Below are 13,330 nucleotides of genomic sequence, written 5' to 3'. Positions count from 1 at the left end.
TGTTCAAAACGCCGTTGATTGATGAAATAAACCAACGAAAGACGCCAGATGTTTTGTAAAAGCAAAACGAAAGAACGCCAGATGTTTCTAAAGCAAAACGAAAGGACGCCAGCTGCTTAACGAAAGACGCCCGATGTTTTCTAAGCAATGGTTTTCTAAACAATGAAAATTCACAGCGTACATGTAAAATTAAAGTGCGCTGCAAGTCGTCATAACTCATCGAACCTTTAGTATAAACGCGCCCGATCTCACGTCGGTGATGATGTACTGGGCAGAATTCACGGAAGATTCACGGTTTACCGATGAACCTCCGCAGCTTCGCCCACTCATCATCATTCACTCCGTGGATATGCTGCGATTTTTTATGGCCCATTCAGTCAGGCGCGCGTTCAGTGTTTCAAGGCCACAGACCCGGGGGCCGTATGCTAGACGCGTGGCTGTTCTCAGAACTCGGAACTCCAATCGTAAACTTCTGATTGGTCCGTTTTCTAGGGGCGGGGCTCCGTCCCCGTGCCGGCGACGGAAACGTAGAGCACTGCTCTACGACACCGTCAACCGTTTTTTCCGGAGAAAACGTCTCGGAAACCCTCTCCCCTGACGGAAATCGGCGACGTGACGTTGACGTGACGGAGCGTTTGACGGCTGTGTGAACGAGCCCTGACAGTGCACCTGTTGAGGCCGATAGAAAACCGATGACAGTTTGTTATAGCATTCGTTCAGGGTTATGTATTCAAAATTCCTTGAGCAATTTCTCGACTACTTGTTCTATAGGAATATAGCGAGTTGAAACAGGTATAGCTGGACTCACCCAGGTCGTCAGCGAGCTCAGCCACCCTCTCCTTGTGCTCCTTCATGGAATGTGTGAGGTCCATGAGGTAGTACAGGTCCACCGGATAGTCCTCCGCCTGGCGGTAACGAACGGTGAACGTCTGCTTCGAACCTGCGTGGAGGAAAACATTTGTGAAAGTGGTTCAACTGTATGGCTCGCTAGATCCTTCCGCGCACGCACTTTTTTTTCCACATGTGGGATCGAATGCAGGCCGCGGCAGCCACATTTCGATTGAGGCGAAAATGCTATAGAGGCCCGCGCACTGAGATTTTTAGGTGCACGTTAAAGAACACCAGGTAGTCGAAATTTCCGGAGCCCTCCACTACTGCGTTTATCACAATCATATCGTGCTTTTGGGCAGTAAAACCCCCAATATTACTATTATTATCTTCCTCATACCTACTGACACAGCCAAAACAAAAGGCGATTCTAAAATCACACTCTGTAGATCAGGGTTTTCATTGCTTATTGGGCGCCGCCATCTGCACTGCCCTGCAGTTCGGATGCATAGAACAATCATGGTAACGTTGTGCCAGGCGTTACCGTGTGCTTAATTTGCCACACTCCCTTGGCGGCAGCAGCCGTGGCGCAAACCGAACCCACAGCCCCTAACAGGCAAATATAACTACTGGTTCGAGATAATGCATGGCTTTCATTCCAAGTACCAAACTGGACAGAGTGTTTTGAATTACACCGATGCTATCACACGAGAGAGCGAAAGCAGCTGGCGATGAGAAAAGGAGGCGACCGTTCACTGGGGAACCTCGAGCGTTTTCCGCAGTGGGAACCGGTTAGCCGTCGTTGTATACCATTACGGCGACGTGTGTACGCTTTTGCTCACGCGATAAAGGACGTGCCTCATTAAACACTGGATAGTGTGGAACCAACCCACTCACCTGGTCGTAGCGTAATGTGAACTTCTCCGGGTTGGAGCTGCACGTCTGACCCGGCCTTGTCTACGGGCTGCAACGAAAGACAATATTTTATCGTCGCTTCGTCCTACGCAACCGAACGTGGTTAGAGTTAGAAGTGTGTGAATGAGTGCACCGTATAATAAATTCAGTCACGCGGAACACAGATAAACAAACTGTATAGTCGTTGCTTCACTGGAACAAAGTTTTACGCATTTGTTGGTATGTGAATTTAAAGAGCAAGATGTGAATTTAAAGAGCAAAGACAACTCTTAGTATTTTGCAGTGATTTTAACTGTGACGCTGTTTCATGAAGGTAACAGGGAAATAGTTGAATTTTTTCCAGTTGTAGCTGAAAGCTAAGTGGAACGAAATTAAGGGTGTATCAGCCATACGCGATGATAAGCGCATCGCATCCATTGGCGCTGTCGACATCCCGTTGTGAAGCGTGCGAAATGCGCTCCCCGCGGCGCCAAGAAATGAGAGACCTGTCATTTCCTCGAGCGACATGATATGCAATGAGCACCTCGTTCGGAGCATAGACCCCCAATCTACAGTATAAGCAAGGCCTATATGCACGCAAGGTGGCCTCCAATGGGAACCGCCGTCATGGCAGCAAACCACTCAGCGACCCTTGATGAAGGATTCGGAAGGAATGCGCTCTTCGAAACCTTTATACTTATGCAATGGCGCGCCAACAAGCCCTAATTGTCACGATAAATGCTGATGCGCTAACTTGGTGGGCATTTGCTTATTTGTCTAATTTCGAGAGTTCAGTCACCCCCCAAAAAACTTTCAGTGAAATGTTTACAAAGCGATTAATGAGGCTAGTTGGTACATTTTCACATAAACACGAAATCGTTCAACGCCGCTGTCCACCAAGAATTTACTGGCATATCACTTCCGTCACGGAAATGACAGTCTCATAACGCACTTCCGGTTCGCACGACACTGGCCGTGAAAGCACAGCCAGGGAAGGTCTATTACACAGGCTTGCTCAGAAATGATAATCGACATGGCGGACATCACACCCCTTTACAGGAAGTGCGCGTACAAGGACAAAGAAGACACATCGCGTCCGCGTCCTATGCATCAGATCACTGGGCAGAAAGGAAGACGCCAAACATCCCCACTGTATATAGAGTCCAAAAGGGCGCGTTGGATACGCTGCCATTTTAAATGCGAAGCATTTCTTAGCGAACTTCTGCGACTTTGAGCGTATCTATCTATCTATCTATCTATCTATCTATCTATCTATCTATCTATCTATCTATCTATCTATCTATCTATCTATCTATCTATCTATCTATCTATCTATCTAGCCGCCTACGACTTCGTGCTCTCCTGGCCGTTTCGTTAATCGGATGTATACCAAAATTGGTGTGTCATAACATGGCTTTATTGTGAACATAAACGACAGGTCATATCATGAAAATCATGACACGCATGTCATGAACAGCATGATTTACATTTCACGGCTTTTGGGCTCCCTGGCCGTTCCGTTAATCGGATGTGTACCAAAATTGGTGTGTCATAAAAAGGCCTTATCACGAACATAAATGACAGGTCATATCATGAAAATCATGACACGCATGTCATTAACAGCATGATTTACATTACACGGCCTTTGGGCTCTTGCGGCCGTTCCGTTAACTTCATATATACCAAAATTGGTACGGCGTGACAAGAGTTCATGACGAACATAATGACAGGTCCTAACATGCAAATCATGACGCGCACGTCATGTGCAGCATGATTTACATGGCATGGTCTCGGGGCGCTCGCGGCCGTTTAAATGAAGGGATACATACGAAAACTGGTATGACGAGACATTTCTGTAGGACGAACATAGGTGACACGTGGTAACATGAAAATCATGATATGCATGTCATGTATGACATGATTTACATGCCACGCTCATGGCGCACTCGCGGCCGTTTCGCTAGATTGATATACACCAAAATTGGTACTGTGCGATGTGACTTTATGAAGAACATGAATAACAGGTGGTAGCATGAAAACCATGGCATCCATGACATGTATGTCATGATTTACATGCCACGCTCATGGCGCATTCACGTCCGTTTCGCTTGCGTGATATACACCAAAATTGGTGTTACGCGACATGACAGTATGACGAACGTAAGTGAGACGTGGTAGCATGAAAATCATGACATGCAAGTCATGCACGACCTGATTTACATGCCACGCTCATGATGCGCTAGCGGCAGTTTCAGTAGATTGATATACACCAAAATTGGTATTGCGCGATGTGACTGTATGAAGAACATGAATGACAGTTGGTAAGATGAAAACCATGACATGCATGTCATGTATGTCCTGATTTAATTGCCGCGCTCATTGTGCATTCCCGGCCGTTTCACTAGCTTGGTATACACCAAAATTGGTATTGCGCGACGCCACTGTATGACGAACGTAAATGAAAGGTGGTAACATGATAATCATGACATGCATGAAACGTACGGCATGATTTACATGCCATGCTCATTTCGCACTCGTGGCCGTTTCGCTAGATTGATATGCACCAAAATTGGTATTGCGCGATGTGACCGTATGAAGAATATGAATAACAGGTGGTAACATGAAAACTATTACATGCATGCCATCTATGTCATGACTTACATGCCACGCTCACGGTGCATTCGCGGCTGTTTCGATAGCTTGATATACACCAAAACTGGTATTGCGCGATGTGACTGTATGATGAACATTAGTTACAGGTGGTTACATGAAAAGCCATAATATTCATGTCATGTATGGCATGATTTACATGCTCTACTCATGGTGCACTCGCGACCATTTCGCTCCTTTGATATACACCAAAATTGGTATTGCGTGATGTGACTGTATGACGAACATAAATGAGAGGTCTTAACATGCGAATCATGTTATGCATGTCATGTACATACGGTATGATTTACATGCCACTGTCATGGTGCGCTTCCGGCCGTTTTGTTAACGTGATATATACCAAAATTGGTATGGCATGACACGAGTGCGTGATGAACATAAACGACAGGTCATGCATTGTACATACCAGAATATGCGTTTCATTGGCATGGTGTGCACGCATGCGTGCATGGCAAACATGCGATATATGGTGGACTAGATGCCATGACATGAATGATTTCATTTGGCTCAAATACAAACAAGGCGATGTGTGCAGCTCTTTGCTGACTGCTTCGCATTACATCGATTCCCACAGTGCGTGGGATCTGCCGAATTTTTTTGGCAACAAGTGCAAACTTGTCACCCGACACCGTGGAGAAGCAAGCCAGGCGTCCAACTAGGCTGTCATCTTCGGGTAATCATTAAATCTATCTATCTATCTATCTATCTATCTATCTATCTATCTATCTATCTATCTATCTATCTATCTATCTATCTATCTATCTATCTATCTATCTATCTATCTATCTATCTATCTATCTATCTATCTATCTATCTATCTATCTATCTAAGGACTTGTGTGCAGCAACTTATACAGACACGTTTCACTTTCGTGTTATGACCGATTTTAGCATGAATCAACACCTTCGTTATCAACAGGTTTCCGCAGATATACGTATACCAACTGAGTGAAGTAATGAGAAACAAGTATACGCACCCGTGGAAGTGCATCGACCACGCCTTAATATTGAACTGACCGTGATTTCGTCGATGCGGCTCTTCGGGTCCTCGATGGCGTCCTCGCTGCAGCCGCTGTCCAGGAGCACCGAGGCAGGGTTGCAACGCGCTACACCTCGTGGGAAGTTCTGCACAGAGGGAGCGCACACTGCGTGACGCACTGTGTGTGTGCGTGTGTTTGCGTTTATGCATGCACGTGCCTATATGTGTGCTTATGTATGTTAGTACACGTATCTGCTGCGTGTTTAGCATACTTTGTTCGTAGCATACTTTGCATATAGTCGTCAGTGTAATTAGTGCTTATTTCCGTTAACAATGTGAACTATATATATGTTATCCGCCGCGGCTGCTATAGCTTAGCGGTCATGGCGTTCGTAACCGTGTTCAGATGCAAACGGAATGAAAAAAGGCGTTCCTGCCCTGAGTACACGTTGATAAACCACGGCGTCCCTTATAAGTAGTAACACAGCGCGTAGTTTCGGCATGTTAAAACTTACAATTTAAAAATGCTAAATTCATTGACTGCAACCTATACGATCGCCACGCCGCAGCTCTTCGCTGCGCGAAGTGGCAGAACGAAACTTCCTCACGTGAAGCGAGAAATAAATGTATCCTCCAAGACAAAGCTATATAGTATGTTCGCAGCCCAAGTTTATTCCGGCGGAACAAACGGCGGTCTGTAGACCGGAAAATACGGCATTCATTTCGGCTGAGGCGGCTAGGAATCCCTGAGCAGTCGGTCTCTTGCTCAGCGTGAATCCGTGCCACCATATTCGGTGTCCTCTTTCATCGCTGTAGGGGAACCGGAGTCGGACAGCCGGAACAAGCCACCTGCAAGCTCCTTTCAACCGTTATGCCTTCTCTTCGAGAGAAACTTGACGCGCCACGTTGTTTGTATGAACAACCCCAATCAAACGCCTCTGGACAGCCAACGGCTTGCACTTGGGCTACCGTCTGGGTCGTAATTGTGGGGCTCGATCGGAAAATGACTTCTGAGCGTTCGCTACTGGATTGGTCGTGTATGTTGCTTATTCAATCGCACGCAAGGCACCAAGTTTTCCTACGACATTTGCACGATGAGCGTCTGACGAGAGCGCACGTATGCGCTTGCGCAAGTGCGGCGATTCTTCCACAACTTTGAAATGCGCGTGCACTTGCCTACAAACTTGTTACATCTGTCCTCAAACTTTGCGGCTTTGCAAACAAACCGTTTACAACAAGATATCCAAAACAACAAAGTATAAGTTGGGGGCAGGCGATGACGGTTATATGCGAGATAATAAAAATCAATTCAATTATCAGTCAACGTTGTGCCTGTGTGTTCTCCTCCGTTGTCCCGTTTCTGTTCGCTGTTTCACGCTCAGCTAAATACAACAGTACAATGTAAGCTCCGTAGAAATTCTCTAATATGCATGCCTGCGCTGTCCGTCCGGCAAGAAAATGGGCGTTCAAAACAATCAGCCGCTCCATAGACGACAACGGTGGCGCTGCAATCACTGGCATGGTGAACGAAAGCAACACGACATATACAACTACGAAATTTTGCTCAAATTTGATATGCCTGCAAATGTGACAAAGGAAACGAAATTTCCTGGGCCCTGTCCTTGTACGGGGGATACTATAGCTGCACCCCAAGAGCACCCGGAAAAACTGCTTTTCCTTTAATAAATGGCTGGGCATTTAGCCAAGCGCACCGAACTTTGTTGTGAATGTGTCAAAATTTCATAATTTCCAAGAATGTAGACGCAACAAATAACTGAACGCATTATAAAAACAGCTGATGCCGATCCGCGACGGCGGACGGATGCACGCAAAATAGTTAGTTACCACGGGTGATTCCGTTGCAGAATATAGTGTCGTCAGGGTTCCTATACCGGTCTGCAGCTGCCAACACGTATATACGGCGACGCGCTCTAACGGAACACTGAATGTCCGGAAGTTTACATCCAGCTATATACTAGAGGCTCTACGGCGAACCTCGAGGCCGCGCGTCAAAGGGGGTCGCAAAAGCTTTCACACCGAACCAAAGACACAAAGCGACCAGCTCAAATGATCATTTTTGGTCAAAACGCGACTGTTTATATAGTGTCTGCCGCATGAGTGCAAAATCCAGCAGAAGCCAAAATAGTCGCTTTTCAACAATGTGTGCGATTTCAACGTGTGCTATAGAACCGCTCGACCGACCTCGACAGTCACCGGTGTGAATGAGCTTTTATCCGCAACATGAACCAGTCGCCAATCAATCGATCGGTCTGCTCATTCGGCCCATATACATATCGCAAGTACAGTACTTGTTTTTCAGAGGATTCTATAGTTTCAACCCGCCGCTCTCGAAATTTCAAACAGCTTTTTACCGCACCGTCGTTGCACAAGACAAAAAGACGTACGGAAAAAAAAAGAAAAAAAAACATCGCATACGTATGCGAATCAGAGCGACTGACACGTCAAATAACCGGCAAGGCATGTATCAAAAGAAAGTTGTCACTAATTTGCATTAAAGTTCTTTGTCTGTCTGTCTCACTAATTTGGGAAGTACCGTATCTATTTTGTCACTTCCCGAAAGTACTTGCCAAACGATTCACCGACATCGTTATGTCATCAGCACCAGCAGGCTATACGTCCGTAAGAGGATCAATTGCCCTCTCTCATCGATCTCCGACTATAGAAGATAGACTCTTGTCTTGCTTCCCTGTATCCTGTGCGATTCCTCCAACTTATGCCCGATCGCATTAGCCAAAGCGTTCGCTGTATCCGAGCTTAGTACGTCTACACTCTCCTTCATATCCGACACATATCCTGGTGTGCTGCACAGGCCGGCTTCACTCGGATATATCTTCGATACCGACCGACCACGCCGCCACGCAAAATCCCTTGTGGACGCGTCGCTGTTAAAAAAGAAAAAGAAAAACGAACCCGATCGAGCGCGAACAAAGAGCGGTATCGGGTTCGGGCCGGACCTCACTGCTGGTTTAGTTTGGATACCACGCGGCGTGACGGGGGGAGAGGCGCCATTTTCAGCTGCTGCACGCGAGCTCGCGTCCCACGGTCCTTTCCAAAGGCCACTTCTCTTATCTCGGGTGGCAATACAAGGCCCCTCACATGGTCGTCGCACGGGATTCTCCAGCCAAACACCGAGCCTAGGCGAATGCGCGTCACAGCCAAACAGCTGCTCCCAGACAAAACAAGCAGGAGGCAAGCTAAACGCCAGCGCAGTTGTTAGCCTTCCTGTCTCCCTCCCCTAACCCGAACCCTCAGTTGGATCAACCCCGAGCGGCGCAGGCCGCCAGAAACTGCAGTGTAGTATACGCATCTATTCCGTCTCTCGATCACGCTCCGGTTCAGTGGGCTTTGCGGAGCGACGCTAACTGCATGAGCTCCTGAGAGCTTGATTCTGTGTGAACCGCTTCACAGTGCAGTAGGGGCAATTCGCAATATAGCGCGTTCATTTCCCACGGCTTAATTGTTTCGTGCTGTCCGCGTGCACTTGGAAGCTCTAGCTGTGCCGTGTCCTGGAGCTGCGATCATATAGTCTTACTAACCATATTTTTCATTAACTCGCAAGGACGAGACATATATCTGTACAGTGACCCGAGTATTTTCGTGACATTCAAAGAAAGATCGCTTTTATATACTTCGCTTTTATCGCCACGCAGTTTTCAAATATAGACAAACTGCTCCACTTCACTACTTTTCCAAACAATTAAGTTCCTTCCCTTATGCCCCTGCATGGCAATAAACAATAGTAGTGTCTGTCTGTCTGTGCTCTGTCAGTAAATACGTTTGGACAGCAATCGACAAGACGAGATGGGATATGTGTTCGCTTACTCCAGCTCTCTTGAAGTGGCATGCGCGCGAAGGCATAGAAGGTTCGAACAGGGATTTCCGTCAGCGTCGAAATCGACACCCAAAAGGCTTCGTGGGACGATGCACACGCTCCGTCTGCGGAAAGTCACTCCCGTATAACAGTTGTGGAGCAATGCTCGAGAATTAACGATGTGCTACTTTAGAATATTTCGACAATGCGATCGACCACAACATTGAAGGCGCATGGTTGGCCAACTCCATATATGTAATGCAGCAGCTCGAGCGTCACGCGATAACAAAGTTGTTATAATCCGTTTCAATCAGTCTGTAAACGCATATAAAAGGTAATTACGGCGGAATTGCAGCGCTAACATTATGCCAGTTGGAAATAGGCGCGCTGATATGTAGTATAAAGTGATGTGACATGCCTAAAATGTGACGCATAATGGTTGCCGCTTTACACCTCCCTGGCACCGGTATATAAACGAACATCGGACAATTTGTGGAAGTCGTAAACTTCTTGCCTCTTACGTGTTATCGAGTTATAGCAAGATATATACAGTGACGCATTCTCCGAATGCGTTTCAAAACATGTACACTTGCCTTGCCCCTCACGTGAGCGATCTCGTTCAAGAAAAACCGCGTTGTCAATAACATCGCTATTCCGACGCTTTATACGCCATGCAGCAGTTAAGTAAAAATATGATATAGGTCACCTCCGCGCGTCGCCTTTGAGTGTGCTCTCTGATTAAACTCTGTGTTGCAAGATGTCGTTTACACCACTCAATAGCTTTCCGGTGACACGATGTTCCGCAAACGGCAGCACGTTTACAAACGTGCTGAAACACTCTATCCGTTGCAAGAGGAAACAGCGGAGCAGCGGCTGCTAACTTTAGCCAGGAGGCAGCAACCACAAACCTCGTCATACGAACTGCGACATCGGCGTATGCAGCGCATCCGACATGCGTGCAGGACCATAGAGCGATACCAGACACAAGCACTGTCGTTCTTTCGTCCAGCGTCGGATGCACTTGCAAGTGGTATATTATGACTATATAAGGGCTCTATGTTTTCGGAGCTGCATTGTTCTTGAAATTCGGAGAGTGTTTTTCGGAGTTGATTTTTTGGCAGAAATTCGGCGTTTATCGGAGTTTATTTTTCGTAAATATCCAATTCTCCGAAATTCGGAGTTTAATTTTGCATTATTCTGAATGCTCCAATATCTTAGATGAAATGATATCTGAACACGAAAACATCAGAACGGACGAATCGTATCTTAGTTGTCTGGAAGGTCTGAACGCACAAACACACGTACACACAAGCACAAATACTTGAATACAAAGCACTAGCTACGTTTGCGCGTATTGCAAGCGTAAACCTTGTTGTTATAGACGCAGGCATATATACTTTACAAGGACCGCATTTTTGATGTCGTCCGGCACGCCCCAGTGCCGCCAGGGGGGCCGAATATGTGGTTTCGAGCTCCCGGGGGCCGTCTCTCGCTCCGTGCTCGACAAGCCCTTTGTTAAATGTGCGATTGTTGTGGTCCACGAGATACCGTCGACGTGAGGTATAAAGTTACAATGACGTGAGGTCAAAATACGTCAGCCTAATTGCCCGACGTATCAATGACCGCTTAGAAAATGCCCTTTCGATAAAGAGCGGAACATGGTCATTTGGCCGTTAAAATCGGAGTGTATCGCCTTAATTATGACGTATACCAATAACATCGGCGTAACCGTGGAGTGGGGGATTGGGTTGTTCACAACCACCCTCCCCCCACCCCCGCCAAAATTATTTACATTTTGTAAGTGTATACATAAACGCACACATGCAAACACATGCATGTACGTCATAAATAAAAGGTCGAACCCTTCCCCCCCCCCCCCCCCCCCTTCGACAAAAAAAAATCTGGCTATACACCTGACCAACAAGTCCGAATGTGTAACACCAACCTCATCAGAAAGGACCAATAAATAAGGTATATGCTTGGCAAACGACAATGACGTGATACTGTTGTTAATGGCCAACACTAACGCGTACAATTCCTACAGTATACGTGGCTTGAATCGAGTGCAACAATGCGGTTTGCAGGGAAAAAAGCGTCGCGATTAGCTTGAAGGTGTAGGTTGTTGGCATGCATATATACCTGCTGGGAACACCATGCGCACTCCGGATGCCTCAGACACTCGGAGCAGTTGTCGGCGCTCGATGCACACGGGTCCGAGCGCAAAGCGGCCGCAGTGGCTCCGTCCTGGGCCGGAACAGGCTCGTGGTCAGAGGACAGTTCCGGGTGCGAAAGAGCTTCGTGGGTGGACACTTCCTCACGATCTGGAGTCGACTCTTTCTCCACTGAGGAAGTCTCTGACAGCGTAGATGCCTCCTCGCCTGACTCTTGGCCCTCGACCAGCGAGCCGGGACCCAGAAGAACGAGCAGGCAGCAGCAGGCCGCCAGGACCACCGCCATGGCTCGCTGTCCTCTGGATAAAGAAAAGAAGCGCGTTCGCTTAATTTGCATCGCTTCATCGTGTGTCAAACACTCAATAACGAATGTCTATGGAGAGGCCGACCACACATACAAGGCCACCATCTATAGCACGTCGCACTTTTGCCCTGCAGTATATACAGGCAAGCTGAAGAAAGAAAATTCACAGGGTCCCTTATGCATTCGTCAAGACGACTCGAAGGCGAAAGCCACCATCTTATTTTTGTTCTCAGTCGATGTGTTGATCCTCCCTCGCCCCCCTCCGAAAGCTTTCTGCACCTCGCCTGGTTTTGCACTGCCTCCTTGATCGGCCTCCTTTTGACCAATTGTGATGACGTCATGATGACATCACAAATTTTGAGCGACCTGTGCCGTGATGGTGACGTGCTATGTTGGCGTCATCCCGTGATGATTTTTCGCATCCCTTTTGTTGACGCCGCTGACGTGGGACGCCGACATGCCGCCGGTAAATTTTCGCGTTTGATGAGTCATTTAAGGCTCTCGCCTTAACAATTACATCAGTTGTCCAACGTTGCAATTAGAGGCAGGACGTAAAGCTTTGTGTCTGTATGGTTGAATTCCGCGCCATCGCTCCGGCCGCTCACGCAATCCACAAACGCCCAAAAGTTTGCGGAGAGAGCGAAATTGGGCAGGAGATGACACTGGCGGCAGAGTACACATATCGTTCAGCACCGAGGCACAACGAAAACTTCAAAAGCCCAGGTCTTCTTCTGCCATTAGGCCACACGCTGAAAGGTCTCCTCACCTTTGCACAGGGACCGGTGCGGTCGCCGCAAAGGTGAACGAGGCCCATCAAAAGACCCGCACCCCCTGCATTCTTTTTGAGAGGAACGAGCCCTCCGTTTGTGCAAAGGCAATGGCAAGCACAGGAAAGGAGCAAGAATTCCCCGGCGCCCCCAGGGATGCCGCGGAGTGAACGGAGGTAAACACGCGCCGACAAAGACTCGTTAGCTCTGTAAACTGCCCATGTAGAAGGTAACCCCGATGAGTCGGAAGCGCGCTTTGATGGCATTCCGGGGGAAACTGAATGCACACCCAAGCAATGGATGAAAAGTCAAACAGGGTTGCTTTGTTCCGGTTCCACAAGGATCCGCGAGGCACGCACGACCCGCGGCTGCGACGGAACGAGACTGAAAGAATTAATTCTGGTCTGATGGAGGGCCGCGAGCAGAAACGTTTGGTTGTTATTCTGCCGCATTTGCTGCAGCATGTCCTTATACCTACATAACGCGCGCGCGTGTTGTTTGGGACGTTGATATCGTATGCATGCGTTCAGTTCCACGAATGACGTTATATATATAACTGCGCCGTAGTGTATAATCGCCAGTGGCGACGTCCTGGTCCTGCCGACTGCGTCCGGACACCCTTATGTTGCGCTTAAAGCTTGATCTTTTTTTTTTTTTTTCGCGCTGTAAAAATAAACCGACAGTGCAAATACAGAGAGAACACACACACGAACCCGCCTGGCTGCACAGTGGTAATAGCGCTTCACCAAACTTGGACCAAGATAAATTCCCGAACCCTTATTTGTGATACAGTATATCGACTGCATAGTATAACCATGAAGCGTACAAATAAGGCAGAAGTCCAGTGGAAGATGGAAGAGATGAAAAATTCTTGAACACGGGATGT

The 13,330-nt window shown here is 47.5% G+C and overlaps 1 protein-coding gene across 13 annotated transcripts in view; it reads right to left on the bottom strand.

Annotated features, from left to right (window-relative positions):
* The window catches only part of LOC119387912 (integrin beta-PS), a 136,716-nt gene that overhangs the window by 112,285 nt on the left and 11,101 nt on the right, over positions 1 to 13,330 (bottom strand). For all 13 annotated transcript variants that reach the window (XR_007415477.1, XR_007415478.1, XM_049413751.1 and 10 more), the window contains exons 2-5: positions 11,342 to 11,672; positions 5,409 to 5,516; positions 1,726 to 1,792; positions 809 to 940 (exon numbers count right to left, since the gene is read on the bottom strand). Coding sequence is in view for 11 of the 13 variants with exons in the window: in XM_049413751.1 (XP_049269708.1) it covers positions 809 to 940; positions 1,726 to 1,792; positions 5,409 to 5,516; positions 11,342 to 11,659 (625 nt within the window). In the remaining 2 variants the exon portion in view is untranslated. The remainder of the gene's footprint in view (positions 1 to 808; positions 941 to 1,725; positions 1,793 to 5,408; positions 5,517 to 11,341; positions 11,673 to 13,330) is intronic.

The sequence above is a fragment of the Rhipicephalus sanguineus genome, chromosome 3 (genome assembly GCF_013339695.2).
Source record: "Rhipicephalus sanguineus isolate Rsan-2018 chromosome 3, BIME_Rsan_1.4, whole genome shotgun sequence".
In the NCBI taxonomy this organism is placed as follows: domain Eukaryota; kingdom Metazoa; phylum Arthropoda; class Arachnida; order Ixodida; family Ixodidae; genus Rhipicephalus; species Rhipicephalus sanguineus.
Note: the sequence above shows the minus strand (reverse complement) of the source record. Positions and strands in the feature narration are given on the sequence as shown.